This window comes from Ooceraea biroi, chromosome 3 (genome assembly GCF_003672135.1).
Source record: "Ooceraea biroi isolate clonal line C1 chromosome 3, Obir_v5.4, whole genome shotgun sequence".
NCBI lineage: Eukaryota > Metazoa > Arthropoda > Insecta > Hymenoptera > Formicidae > Ooceraea > Ooceraea biroi.
The window spans coordinates 11,038,374-11,053,504 of NC_039508.1; the positions used below are offsets into that span (position 1 = coordinate 11,038,374).

Here is a 15,131-nt window from a genome sequence, read left to right on the forward strand (position 1 = left end):
CAGTGTCGATTGCGAGTAAGCATCATAGGACGCCAGTAAATCTTGTCCTGGATTTTATTGATTTTTCTGTTGACGTAAGTGGGCGGAGTTAGTCAGAGAATTGCCTCTTCGAATATTACCCTGTCCTACGTATTTCAATCAGCGGATAAAAATGTCGCGAACATCCCGTTTTGTTATTTAAAAAATAGTAGCGATGGCCGATCTTTGCAAAGTGTGTAATCTGATTTCCGGTGTGGATGCATCTGGTGGATTAACGAATGCATTGGATAAAGTTAATCGAAATAATGATGCTGCGCTAAAGAAAACACGAAGAAAAACGTTCCGTCCATGATTGATTTCGCTTCGCGGTTTAATCGATCGCTCGCTCTTGCATTAGCGTTATTACAGCGAGTTTGGTACAGCACGCATTATCGATTTTCCTTCCGCTTACATTAGGGAGAGCACCAGGATAGGGGAATCATCTTCGATTGGGGCGATACACCCTATACACGCGGACGCTTTACCGGCGTCTCTTGTGCATTTACATTAAAACAGACAAAGGATTTCTCGGGCAATTATTAAAACAGTTTTGTGTGGATGAACTCAATTCAATATTAACGCGATTCAGAGCGAAAGTCATCTTGAATTATATCTAATTTTCGTCTGCTGTCTTATACAATCTTATACTCCAATTTCCTCCCAGACGAAGAAAATCGTTCTCGATGAGGAAACAGTTCTCCTGCGATTCTCCTGCTGCAACGCTCGGTGACCTTGACCTCGTGCTCGGTTTCAGGGTCTAGGACTCGAGACGCCGTCGGTCATTGCATCCTCGAACGATCAACTGTGATCGACATTGCGCTCGGCGGATAGCGACAAAAGAAGAGAGTGGGAGAGAGACGTGGTGACGATTACAGGAAGCCGTACGAGAGAGAGAAGGAGAGATCGAGAAAAATGACCCCCACTCGCGGTAACGAGGAGATAGAGGGGCGCTCGTATAAAGACTATGCCTACAGCCCTGTACCAGTGAGTTCCTCTTCGGCGGTGTTTGATACCGCCACCCCCGACAAGGAATCTGTGCAGTTGAACGTGGAACGCGACAAGAAATTCTGCAGGACATCATCGTGCGTCGTCGCCGTACATCACCCCGAAAGCATGACGGAGAAGGGCTCGAAGCTGGTCCAGTTCCTGGCCGCGGCGGCGGGTAAGTCTCCCAACAAGGGGTTGAGCACCCTGCGGGATAAGAGCGATTGATGCATTAAGGATTTCCTGATTTTTGCAAGTCGGATTGATGTCTCTTTATTGTTTTTTTTTTTTTTTTTTTTTAAGTGGAGTTTGCAGTAGAGTTGAAAAAATGTTTTATACTTCTATACTTGGCGTTTAACATTTGTTTGATGATAGCGATTGTAATAGACAATTCTCATAATTACGACTAACAAGTCGTAAATAATCGGTTTTACATTAGCGGCTCGATTAATCTGCGGCCTGATGTTGATAGAGCTCTTTGACACGTAGCCAAGTTCAAAGTCGTTTCGACTATTTTTATTTTCAAAGCCTAAGGACACAAGCCTAAGGTGAAGAGACACTTCTTTCATAAAATAGACGTTAAAACTCATGATATTACAGCGTTAAACTGGATTTCATTCTTTCAATAAGATTCCTTCAATAAGATCTAAACATAAGATCACTTCGAATTCCTTCGAGAAGAATAGATTAAGTACTTCTTGAAGTTCTTAGAGGCAGCATGGCGCAGTCTCTTGTAGGGTTTAGCAGACAGATTAGTTGATGGGACAATGGATCACTCGATTCGCTTTTTAACGGTGCATTTACTCCCTTTGATATGAATGATATTCATTGAGGAAGATGAAGAGGTGCAATCCCGGCTCGCACCACGTGTTGTACGTTGCAGCTGCAGATGCAGACTGCACATGCGTGTAGCACGATTTTTTCGGCGTTGATTATTGCTATCGGCGAAAATTATTATCTAGAATTTGTGTTAAGCATATCTTTAAATATTTTACGACTGCTTCGATATCTTTTATCTTTTTAAATTCTGGCTTAGTGGTCAGTTATTTAAAAAAAAAATGAACTTGCCATATAACAAAGCAAGATTTAATTTTAACGGTCATTATATTAAAAGCAGTTTATATGAAATTTTAAAGGAGATTGTACGGTATTTGCATGTGCATGACATGAACAACAATATTTTAAAAATTGCAATGGAAATATTGAATCAGGTGAATACATGCAGCAATTTGTGCAGCAATGGTGCATCCAAGTGCAAATATTATTGTAATAATATTAAACAGTATTTGCGTCGCGTGTATATTCTTCATCGCTAATTGCTCAATTATCATTACATGTTAACACTAAAGATAACAAATGCAATTTGCGTAAATCGGTAGAACAACACGGTTGCACTTTTTATCAAACGTAACGGATAAAAGACCGAGAATTTATTAAAATAACTGAATTTTGATTTAAAAAAGTATTTTTAAGCATTTACGGTATGTTGAAAAATATTCTTCTTTCAAAGAAAAGAATAAGCTCGTCAGGAACGCAAATTTTCTAAATTACAATATTAAAATCTCTTCTGCGGCGAAAAACATCAAAATTGTCGAGTCGCGCAAAAAAAGGAGCGTTTAATCAAATCTCTATTAAATTCGCACAATGTGCGGCAAAAATGAAAAAACCGAAATCATTATTCGGCTCGATAATCGCGGCGATGATTGAGGCATGATTAATGCAATAGTTTACGGCATTAGCATCGGAAACAGCCGCGCGGAGTAAAACGAGTGCGATTCACGTCCATCGTCGAGTCCTTCGCGTAGCCGATTGTCGGGAATATTAAACGATTTGCATCCGGTGCTCGACCGAATTCAATCTTAACTGACAAAGATCGCAATCGGCTTAAACTACTTCCTCATTACCGGTGTACGAGCGGCGGCTCCGAAGCGGTGAATCCCCCGCGGGAACGGATCGCTTGAATTCGTAATGGCAACTGTGAGTTTCTCTATCTATCTCCCTCTGTCGCTTTCTCTCTCTGATCGTTCTAATCGATAATGATTACCGATCGAATTGGCGGAAATCCCGTTTCCAAAATTGAGAACCGAAGGCGAGCAAAGGAAGTGGAACCACGCGCTTCTCTTGCCGTTCTCGCGGCGTTATTAAATTACCGTCCTTTTCCTCTCTCTCTTTCTCTCTCTGTCTCTCTCAATCATATTCTATGAGAGTATCCTCAAGTGCGGAGCTGAATTACTGAAATTTTCGCGGATGCAACGGAATGACACGGTTTCGGGATGGAGATCCAAATCGCCTGCGACACGCGACGATCGCGAATTCTGCGGTCCGCGTGATCGGCACGCACGCGATCGAGACGCACGAGTCGGAGGAGCAACAAAATCCTTGAGCGGAGAACGGATGTCTCCCTCGCATTATCCGCTTAATCATGTATTTATACGGGAATTAACCGGGTGATTTCTATTTGTTATAAACATGAGCGTGGCGTACCGACTCCGACCGTCAATCGTAGCATCGACTTGTCCTCGTGACGTCAAAGTACTCGTTGACCAGAAAGGCCAGACATTTCATGGCCGTGCTCGTTAGCTATAGACATTTGCCAGGACGCGTGTACCGATGCTGTTTTGCGATCTTGCGATTTGTCAACGCGATCTATGTCAACGAACGAGCTTCCGGTCGCGCACGCAACGCACTTCTCCGCCTGCGGAATTTTTTGCACAATCAATGCGACTTTTTTCTGCGCGTTTCAGAAGCTGCGCCGCTTCGTTTCCCCCTGTCCATCTGAAATTTCCGGCCCCATGCTCGTAAACAAACGTCTCGATCCTGTTACGCTAAATACGCGGGGACTACGCAGCGCGAATAAATTAATTGCCAGGCGCACGAAGGTTGCAGAAAAAAAAGAAAAAGAAAAGAATAGAGAGCCGATCGCGAGATGGAATTTTTATTTGATTACACTTACGTCCTTATCAGTGTTCGACGACAAGATCTCGCACGTATCGACGCAAGTTTATTATTTAAAAAGCCCGATAACTATGCGACAGATAATGCTAGTGCAAAAAGAAATATTACCTTTTTTAATGGAGCGTACAATCAGGACTTTTCTCGGTTATCGCGGATATCCAGAGATGATGACAGATGATGACACGCCTCCCGTCTATCAGTTGCGTTATTCCATCTCGCGTCGCATTCCCATTTGTAATAATAATACGCTGCACAATTTTTTGCTACTGTCGAAACTACAGTTTGACGTTTCGTCTTGCGTACATCAATGTTTGTCAACCGGTCTTGACGCAACTTTAATGCGAACGGTTATGCAATGTAAATGACGTTAAATATCTAGAATCGAGCGTGAACGTACGCGTAATAATCCGTCGAGCCCCTCCCCTTTGCTATCTTACTGCTAAATCGGGCATGAAAACTAGTTATATTTTCATCGAATGCATTATCGCTATTTGTTATTGAGTCAGTCAGAAAGAATGTTTCAATTTTTAATTTTTCAAGTTAATTTACATGTATAATGCAGGCAACAACGTTGATAATGCCTACATCATATATAATTATGTCTAATCATAGACAACGATGGTTACTTTGCATGATTGATGAATCTGTTTCTATTAAATGCAATAAAGTAAAATTGATGCAAAAGTCAAACTAAACTTTTTAACTGACCCAATATTTCGGCGATCAATGGACCAGGGACATGTTCTTCCTGCATCGAGTGGTGCGGCCGCCACAATTTTCATTGGCCGTAACTTCCTTATCAATTTCCTTATCGCGCCGGTAAAAGCGACTTTGATGCCTGCACTCCTCCCGATCGTCGTGATTGTCAGTGCCTCGATATTTAATCCCGCACCGGAGTTATCAAAAATTATAATAATTCTAGTCTCGCAACTTGTGAATCTTACTATAATAAACAATAAATATTAACAGCATCTCAAACATCCGAGTGTCTCAAGCTCTTTGAAATATTCCCGTGAACAGAAATTAGCATTCGTTTAGCTCGCTGTCAGATCTTTCAGACCCTCGATCAGCATCTGATGCTTTCCGACCAGCAATATCGCAAGCTGTAGATTTAATTGATATTGTTCATATTGCGTTTCACGTTTGCAGAGACCGTTTTGTACTGTCTGTATTGTCCATTGCTGTTTCTCTTCTGCAATAATCCGGCACGTTCAGCGCGGCGCGGGCAGAAGCGGAGAATTGTCACATACGAATTGGGAAAAAATCTTGATAAGGGTGTGAGATCCGGCAGCTTCAATAAGCTCACGAATAAAACGGAATGTTCAGGATGGATTATCCAGTCGACAACGACAAATCATCGTCAATTCTCTGTTATCTCGGGGAGGGCAGAGGTGTATCACTGTGTCGTGGCAATAATAAAATTTATTCGACACGCCTTCCTCGTATCGGCATCTTTCGTCTAATGATAGTCTCGCGATACTTTGTGCTGGTTTGTTTAAAAATAGCTAATTTTTGAGAAGATTGTGCGGAGAAGTTAAGAGCCGCTCTGTTTGAAGCCACAATAAAAAGTTCTTGCGCAATGTCACTGCTTAATTTCCTGATAAAAATGTCTCTGGGCAGAGTGTATCGTTTAATATCGGTTGTGACATTTGTGATATAATAACGATAATAACACGATTAATACAGGAAGATCGTATCGTCGTTCATTACCTCATTGCTTCATTGCGCGATCATCGTTCCCCGCAAATTCCGGGAGCTGGCTGAAGAACTAATTGTTCGTCAATGGAAAATTTATTCTTAACTGCTAATCGAATTTTTATTACATGAAGTTTTATTCATCGCATTCGAATCGTAAATTTCTCGACACCGTCTGCGTTGCAAGTTTAGTAACTGGATTTAAAATTATAACATAACACGCAGATGAAATGAATTTTATCATGACCGGCCGAGATGTGCCGAATCATGCGGATGTATGGTGTGATTAACGGATGATACGAGGTTCACGAAAAAAAATGATAAAATAAAAAAGAACGCTTATCAACGCGGAAATTTTCCGGCGCCGTTGACCGCTCTTGTAGCATCCGGCGCTGCTTCCCTTTCTCCCCCTGTCCGTGTTACCTCGCCGCAGGTTCACGAGAGGATCACGGAGACTGCATGCGTATCGTTCCAGACCTGCAAGCTCGCGATAATTAATCTGTGCCGATTAATTATCGCGGTGCCGCCGACAGATAATCGGCGTCAGCTCGCGCGGTCATCCGACAGGAAACTCGCTGAGCACAGCGGAATCGAGAATCATGGCGATGCGTGATCGCTCGGAAATAGGTCAAAGGAAAACACGGAGGTGATAGTCCCACGCAACGACGCTGATTATAGGACTCACGGGTCAAAAAATCGGTTATCCCCAGTTCACTTATCGCGGGTCATCGACCCACAGAACCGTAAAGTCAGCAGCTCGGATTGTCTATCTATTTTATGTAGACGTAGATTACAATTAAGCGGTTCTGATCGTTCGCCAAGAGTTCACCGAAAGGTCGATAGCCTGTTTGTGACGGAGTCACTGGAAATTTTAGATCAGTCCGGCTTATCCTGCTTCGATTTATCTGCGTGGTTGCCGTGACTGTTCTCTGTCTGTTGCACTTTAAACGTAGGCATTTGTGGTCTTTGAACGTGCTGCGGACGCTATAAAACCGGAAGCGCCGCGGGCCTTGAGCCTCACCGTATTGTCTGAAACGCGCAATTATGCAAAACCGCTTTATCGCCGGAAAAGCCTTCAAAGCACGCTTTGACTCGTATTTCGACGGGGCAATGCCGGCAGCTAAACATAATTGAATTGCTAATCTCGAGGCGCGGAAAACACCCTCGCGAGAAAAGTCTCCATTCCTCGGAGGACGATAAAAAGCGCAATTTCCGCCAAAATCCCTCGAGATAAAATCACCCTCAGGCGCAGGCACTTTTCTCCACGACGACCGAAATCAAGTTACGAGTTGCGGCGATTAAGAAGTGATCCGAGCCAATATTAACAATAGCGGAAATCGCCGAGGTAGTCGTCTTTAAAAAATGACGTAACAATAGAGGTATCTTAAATATGCGATAACACTTTGGAGAACCGCTGATACACGCGAGAGACACGAGCGGGTAGGTGTGCATACAGCATACATAATTTATCTCTGCGCGTTTATCTGCTTAATACAAATTTAAGGATAGATCAATAGATGCTTTATCGAATCCCACCGGCGATAAAATAGTAATCAGAAGACACGGGCTTTAGATACGAGAGCCGCAGATTAACGGCGCGCTGTAACAACTCGTCAAATGCCGAAGAATTGACGACGTCGATTGCAAGTACACGGATGTTTATGTGATTTTATTCAATATTTATTCACCCTCAATATTACAATTTTTACAGGCAATCTGAGCGTCGTTGCGACCGGTGCCATGCTGGGATGGACGAGTCCGATCCTCCCAATGTTAGAGAAGGATGGTGGGCCCTTAGGTTCGCCGATTAGCAGCGAACAGAGTTCCTGGATTGGATCGCTGGTGGCCCTTGGCGCGATCATTGGCAGCTTCATCTCGGGATACCTCGGAGAAAGGTAGCTTGTCTGATTGATTTTAAATACGCAAGTTACATCATTCGCGAATAATTCTGCGACTTGACTGCGTTCTCCGCTCCTCGACGCAGCAAATTGGAGTCGAATCATTTACGAGAAGTTGAGACGTGGATCCGACTGCTTCAACGTGGAAATCGATCTGACGTCTTTCTCACATCGACGATTTTACAGGTGGGGTCGTAAACGGTCGTTACTGTGCTCCGTGGTGCCGTTTCTGATCGGATGGATACTGGTCGCCACCGCAAATCACGTCGCTCAGTTTTACATTGCTCGGTTAATATTTGGAATCGCCCTGGGCTTCCCGTTCACGATTCTGCCCATGTACTGCGGCGAAATCGCGGAGGTAAATTCGCAATTTTTTTTGTAATTGTTGTTGAATCATTCTCCGTTCGATGTGTATCTGTTTGGAAATGAAAACATTTGTTGCAATTCTTAAAATTTCGATCTGATTAAAATATAAGAGCGTTATTCCGAATCTCTTTAAAGTTATCCATTACCATATGTATCTACAAATGTTATGTAATTGTTATGTATTGTTCATTTTCGCAGGTCTCCATCAGAGGAGCACTAGGCTCTTTTCTTCAGCTCTTCATCACATTCGGCTTGCTGTATTCTTATGCCATCGGGCCGTTCGTCAGTTACACAGTCTTCTGGATCGTCTGCGCCATCCTGCCGATACTTTTCTTCGTCTGCTTCATGATGATGCCAGAGTCTCCATATTTCCTTCTTGCTCAGGGCCGCAGGGACGAAGCGATCACATCCCTAGCGAAGCTTCGAAGCAAATCCGAAGCGGCTGTCCAGAAAGAGGCCGACGAAATACAGGTGAGCCATACAACAATTTTCCAAACGTTATCAGCTTTAAAAATCCTGAAATTTCGGAGATTTTTAAAACTATGGACATTAAAAATTAATTCCGTCACCATTTAATCTCTAGTGGAGTTTTTCGCAAATAAAGAATCGAATCAAGATTTAGCGGCTAGATTTAATGATGCGCTTGTGACGCGAATTATTCTAATGAAAATTAGTGATTCCGCTCGCGAGTATGTACAGCTTCGCCGAGTAGATTTCTTCATGGTCCACTCGAGTGACAAGGTAATCGCTAATGCTCTTATCGACTACGAACACGTGCTCGATCATTGCTGGACGCATGTCTGTCCGAGTGTATTGTCCGTCAGATCACGTTAAGTAAAGGAGGTCGCGGCTAAGGCCGTTCCTTGATCCTAAACGATACCGCTCACGGGGTCAATAATGACTACCTTGCACGACGTTTTCCTTCCTGCAACGCAGTTTCTCTTCGGAACCGACGCGAGTGTTTTCTCAATCGCACCTGCTGAAGCGATTAACTTCTTACACGTGTCACTTGGAAGAACTTCTTGCCTGCATCTGTGAATTCTGATTCGCACGCTAAGTAATATGCTCCGATAAGTAATATGCTCTTTTGTATTCTTCAGGTGATACTCGACGAGGCGTTCCGGGAACAAGTCAGCATCTCCGATCTGTTTACGGTAAAGGCCAATTTCAAGGCCCTGATCTACACCTGCACCATGGTGATGTTCCAGCAGTTCACCGGGATCAACGTCGTGCTGTTCTACATGCAGAAGATCTTCATCGCCGCCGGAAGTTCCGTGCCAACGGAACAAGCACCGATCGTCATCGGTGCTGTGCAACTGTTAGCTTCAGCCCTGACGCCCATTGTCGTGGATAGGGCGGGCAGAAGGATACTCCTCGTCTTCTCCGGTATCGGCGAGGTAGTCAGCTTGGTAAGCAGATTTTCGATCTGAAAGGTCCTATTTTTCAGGCTAGAGATTCTATCAATGGTCGTTCATAAATTCGCAGTTCAGTTTAACTTCATTCTGAAAATTTCTCTTCGTTTGATTCATTAAGATCTTGCGACACGCTGAAACACTCGTGTATTGAGAAAAAGCAAAGTCCTTCTTTGTCTTCGACAAGGTTCGGCAAAGTTTCTTGATCGTATTTGAAAGTGTCTGCCTCATTGGCGACGGTAATTGCCCATAGAAATCAATTGTAACAGTGCTAAAGTTAGGATTACGTTCTCGGAAGCAGGCGAGAGAGATCGACAATGTCTCACTCGCCTTGAAAGAGAGCAAGAGGAGACTAACAGTAAAAGCTGGATTATTTTCGGTTTTTCTTTTTTTTTGGTTTGTGAATTCTTTTGGTATTATAATACGAAAATCTCTCTTGTCAAACGAGCATTTAATGTATCTTGTCGTCGCGTAAAACTTAAACAAAGTTGAACGCTACTCTTTGTCTCGCTTGATAAACGGTGGATCGATTAGCGAATTTGCATGAAAAATCTATTCGAAATTAGCGTATTCATGAGAGAATAGATGCGCAACGCGGTTACGCGTAAAGTTTGCTCGTGGTTTTATGGAACATCTCTCATAGAGATTTCCTCGCTTCACAGCAGACTGATGAACTCGGGCAATTCTTTGAACACTGTTGTTATCACCAAGACTATTGATGAAAAATAAAATACACTTTCATGTGTTTTCATCGTGAAACGCGCCAAGCTGAGAAAAATGCAGAAAATAAAATCCTTTCGCTTTTCGTACCCTGATTTTCCAACAAGAACAATGAACGTCCCACGAAGAATTCCCTCACGGGTTTCTCCCAAGATCGATGACGCGGAATTTGCGTTCAGCGGGATCATCCGCGCGAGCTGATTCATTTCCACACCACGCTCGCGTTGTGGATTACATGCATCAGATCATTAAACGCATACCACGGCCGTGTGTTCACGGCAGGCGTGCGTGTAATCGCGCCCGATGCACACTGAGAAAAATTTCCATCGGATAAACCAATTAAATAGTTTTCCGATTGTTAATTTTGTTTTCCAATTAAATGATGGATATGTTCGATTACCTTCATCGGATATATCCGAGCATTTTCTTTGTCTAACATACAATTTAATTGGATATATCCGTTTGTTACTATGTAATTGGATTATCCGATTAGATAGGTCATGATATTTTTCTCAGTGCAGTTATACATGTCACACCTTAATCGCTCTCTGTTATCGCGCTCTTCCGAGGACGGGACGATGGATTTAATTATTAATCGCAACCGACGTGCAGGCTCGCGATTTATATAGAATTGTCGGTTTTTTCTTCTTTTTTTCCTCTTTTTTTTGCGATACTACTGTGGAGAAGGAAAGATAGAAGGAGGATGGAAGAGCGAAGATGGGAGCCTCGCAGTCTCGGGGACGTCCAGCGTGAATGCAAAATGCAACAAGTGCATCGCGGGATGCACAATGCCCGCGACGAGGAAGGTCGATCATCATTATGCATGCCGATATACATACGCGTATTCCGTCGGAATGCGGCAATCGTTATTGCATCGGGATGCAATTCAGTGCGGGAACTTCCATGCGCGTCCGTTCCATGTGTGTGCGATTACGTAAATCGACGCGAATTCCTGACGAAAAGCAGACGTTATACTCGCGATAAAGCGGCGCAGACGGACGATTCAATCAATTCCGCGCAATTCTGCGTGCCTCTCTGAGAAATGGGCGTTTACAGAGAGAGAAAAAGAGAATCATAATCCAGAGCTCTTTCATCATCATCGAACTATTTTGAAATCTGAGATTTCAGACTGCCGGGAACTCTCAGGAAATGAAAAGCAATGCCAATTGACGTTTGAAAGATTCTTTTGCTCTTCTATGAGCTTCTATTTATTATTTAAAAATATACAGAGTAAGGCACCTAAAACAGGCCACCTGAATATCTCGGCTGTTATTGGTGATAGAAAAAAATGTGTCAGACCAAACTTGCATGGTTTCGAGGGACACATAATTTGTTCTAAATAGTTTTTTATTAGGTGGACGCGTAGAGGTCATATGAAGGTCAACTTGGTTTTTTTAAATGGTATGATATGTTTTTTACGTACCATCTAGTAGAGCGCCCGTAGAAATTTGTTCTTTTTCCGCGAAGTTCTGAGTTGATGATATCATTATTTTTTATATTGCCTAGAGTTCTCTGCTATTGAAAATACCGTAAATTCAGAAATGAAAAAGTTCTAGCCCTTAGAAATATTTTCTTTTCCGAGAAGTTCTGAGTTGTTGATATCTATATTTTTTATATTACCTAGAGTTCTCTGCTATTGAAAATACCGTAAACTCAGAAATGAAAAAGTTCTAGCACTTAGAAATTTTAGCCTTCAGTGACCTTGAATGATTTTAACCCGTAGATCAATGTGCGCATCTTCAAACGCTCTACTAGATGGTACGTAAAAAAACACATCATACCATTTAAAAAAACGAAGTTGACCTTCAAATGACCTCTACGCGTCCACGTAATAAAAAATTATTTAGAAAAAAGTATGTGTCCCTCGAAACCATGCAAGTTTGGTCTGACACATTTTTTTCTATCACCAATAACAGCCGAGATATTCAAGTGGCCTGTTTTAGGTGCCTCACCCTGTATATAACATGCGTTCAATTTATGAAACTTCTCTTGCATACATTTCTGTTATATTTAAATTTCAGAAATTTGATAGGAATTGGTAATTTTTAAAAAACTTCCTTTACAAAGATTTGAGTATTATTATTACTATTATTACTATTATTAGTATTATAATTATTATTACCATTATTTGTTCACTTTACAGTGTGCCCTGGGCTTGTACTTCTACCTGAAGGAGGTTGTGCAGGCAACCGACGTGTTGGAGCAGATATCCTGGCTACCGGTGGTTGCGCTCATCGTCTTCATCTCCACCTACAGCGTAGGTTGGGGCTCGTTGCCGTGGGCTGTGATGGGAGAGATGTTTGCGTCGAATGTCAAGGCGAAGGCTTCCGGCATTACGGTATCCGTCTGCTGGTTCCTGGCCTTCCTCATCACCAAGTTCTCCAGCACCATGGAGGAGGCATTGGGCAACTACGCGCTCTTCTGGACGTTCGGAGGCTTCTCTATCCTCAGCGTCATCTTCACAGTGTTGTTACTGCCGGAAACGAAGGGCAAGAGCCTCCAGGAGATCCAGGACGAGCTCAACGGGGTGACTTCGATCAGCCAGGACGTCGAGAACGTGACGAAAAAGTGAGGGCAGTTGCGCGACACCCCGAAAATTCGGCATCTCTTGGCAAACGGTACATTCGATGATGGTCTCTTCACGGTGCCCACGAGAGAAGAACTTGGTATTCGTCGAGACAAAGGGGAATTCAAGTGGAATTCAACCTGATTAATCTATGTGCCTATCATTCTACTGCCAGAATCGAGGAAACCGAAGTGTACGAGCACATTTTGTACATAGAAGATAATGGTTTCTATTTTTGCGCGCGGAGGATTCTCTCCACGCACGGGACCGAAATGGCGTTTCAACCTCTCCGTCTTCCTAACGCGTTACGTAATAAGAGGCAAGGCACTGCGATTGTACGTGTAACGAGAAGAGAAATCACGCCATGTAATGTATTTGCGAATGCACTTGCGTTGTCGTACTTCGGTACGGTCCATTGTCAGTGAAACTTCGTAAATCGTGCGCGAAGGAATTTGTGACGTGCCAGTGAACGTTCCCTCGAACGTTTTCCAACAAGTTCCTGTCTGGCCCGTGATCCGGAGGACGTCGCGATTGTTAATGATTACGATTAATCTTTAATCCTATTTTTAATCCTAATCGCGATTTTTATAATATTCTGACTACGGACGCAGTGGGGGAAGTCGTACTCTCACGGCGTACCTCTGCTTCACGGGTGAGAGACTAGTCATTTTGTAATGCGCCTATACAGAGAACATAATTATTAACGCCGGTAATATCAAGGTCTGGACTAGGGCTCGCTATTATACGTTTAAACGGAAACACGTTTGCACGTATAATTAGCATATCCGTTCATTAGAAACGTTTTCCCGAATATACGTGTTTTAAGGTATTATACGTATAAACGGAAAACGTTTACACGTATATTAAACGTTTATCTGTTATAATCGCGCCTTACGTATAAACATTTTTCTACAAGTAAACATTTTTCTCCACCTCCTATTTTTAATTTCATTGGCTCGTCATTGGCTTGTCATTGACGTTACACCAAGTCGACGACGACGACGTTGCACCACGTCGACGACGACGACGTTGCACCACGTCGACGACGACGACGTTGCACCACGTCGACGACGACGATGTTGCACCACGTCGACGACGAGGACGACGACGACGTTACACCACGAGGATAACACAAGCTGAAATTGGTTGCATGTAGTCGATTACCGCATAATTTCAAGTTATTGACCTTCGAAGACTACTTCACATCTTCGAAGCTTCGATCCTTAATTCGTATAATAATCGTATAATAATCGTATAATAAACGTTTACCCACAAGTAAACGTTTATCTGGAAATAAGTGTAAACGGATAAACGTTTAACGTTTACACGTATATTCGATAAACAAAATAAAATCAGAGCCCTAGTCTGGACGAAATCTTATCGTGACTAAATGAAAAGAGAAATAAGTTAGCATTGTTAGGACTGCCAATAACGTACAGTTGTTTAAAGTAACGCCCTTGTTAACGGATAAATTGACGATAATTTGACAATCAGTTGTTTAATCGCGTGCGATAAGATACGGCTCTCCATACTTTGCATACAATATGAATAGTTAGTCATACAAATTAAATGATAAGCAATATTTAAATACCGTATTACTAGCTGAGTTACAGTCGTTCTTTAAGATAGTTTATATATGAATAAAATGATATTTCTATATTGTTTTATTCATATTATATCTTGCATAGTGATATTTTAGTACTATCTATCTTTAAATATACAACGCATTTCTTTACTTTAATAGATCGTAGAAATAAGAACAATTTTTAATTTAATACCATCTCAATATTATCGAGAACTGTGACGCTACGTATCTTCTTAGTGAAAAACTGATCTTTTTATATTTGGGATTATTTTACACATGTTATATGACGCAGTCTATATATTCAGAATGAAAATTTATAATTATAGAAATAATTCTGTAATTAAGCGCTGATCGCACAAACAATTAACGAATAAGTCTTTTATAAAATGTTACAGTATATACTGTATAATATGCAGGCTATATGACTAAAATTATTGAAACAATCTTTTGTAAAATATAATACGTAATACGTATGAGAGCGCTCTGTTTAATGAATGACGAATGCATATAAGTTCTTTTTACCTTTCACATTAAAACGTTCATCTTCTATGCGGATAAATCGAGTTTGAAAGTGATAGACCTTGCTTAATGATGTTCCACGTTATTCTATAACAAATCGATTCTGTCGATAATAGTATCGACACATGTGTAGACACATATTGTACATATATTATATTTTAGTACGCAAGATACTTTCGCACGTCGATACACGCAGATATACTTTTGTACATTGTTACAATTATAAATAAATTATAAATATATTTTAATCAAATCTCATTAATAGTGATATTTTGCTACATATATTTATAGGAGAGAGATTTCCTTTCAAAGCATCATCATTGGTCATCATTTGTTGAATATACCATTTGTTGACACACGAAGATATTGCAATCAATTTTTTATAAACTGCGCGCATGCACTCCGATAAAACT

At 41.9% G+C, this 15,131-nt stretch overlaps 1 protein-coding gene across 1 annotated transcript; it reads left to right on the forward strand.

Moving 5' to 3' along the window:
* The first annotated feature begins 915 nt into the window (after nt 1-915).
* On the forward strand, nt 916-14,974 carry LOC105276984 (solute carrier family 2, facilitated glucose transporter member 8). Its single transcript, XM_011335074.2, has 6 exons — nt 916-1,180; nt 7,364-7,547; nt 7,737-7,908; nt 8,115-8,387; nt 9,017-9,325; nt 12,192-14,974. The coding sequence occupies exons 1-6, from the start codon at nt 931-933 to the stop codon at nt 12,618-12,620; spliced, it is 1,617 nt and encodes a 538-aa protein (XP_011333376.1). The 5' UTR covers nt 916-930; the 3' UTR covers nt 12,621-14,974.
* The last annotated feature ends 157 nt before the right edge of the window (nt 14,975-15,131 follow it).

Excerpts from the sequence above, each read along its gene's own strand:
- LOC105276984 (XM_011335074.2), top strand. The coding sequence starts at position 931 with ATGACCCCCACTCGCGGTAACGAGGAGATAGAGGGGCGCTCGTATAAA. Across the intron at positions 7,548-7,736 it reads TCGGGATACCTCGGAGAAAG|GTGGGGTCGTAAACGGTCGT; the intron begins GTAGCTTGTCTG and ends ACGATTTTACAG. Across the intron at positions 7,909-8,114 it reads ACTGCGGCGAAATCGCGGAG|GTCTCCATCAGAGGAGCACT; the intron begins GTAAATTCGCAA and ends TCATTTTCGCAG.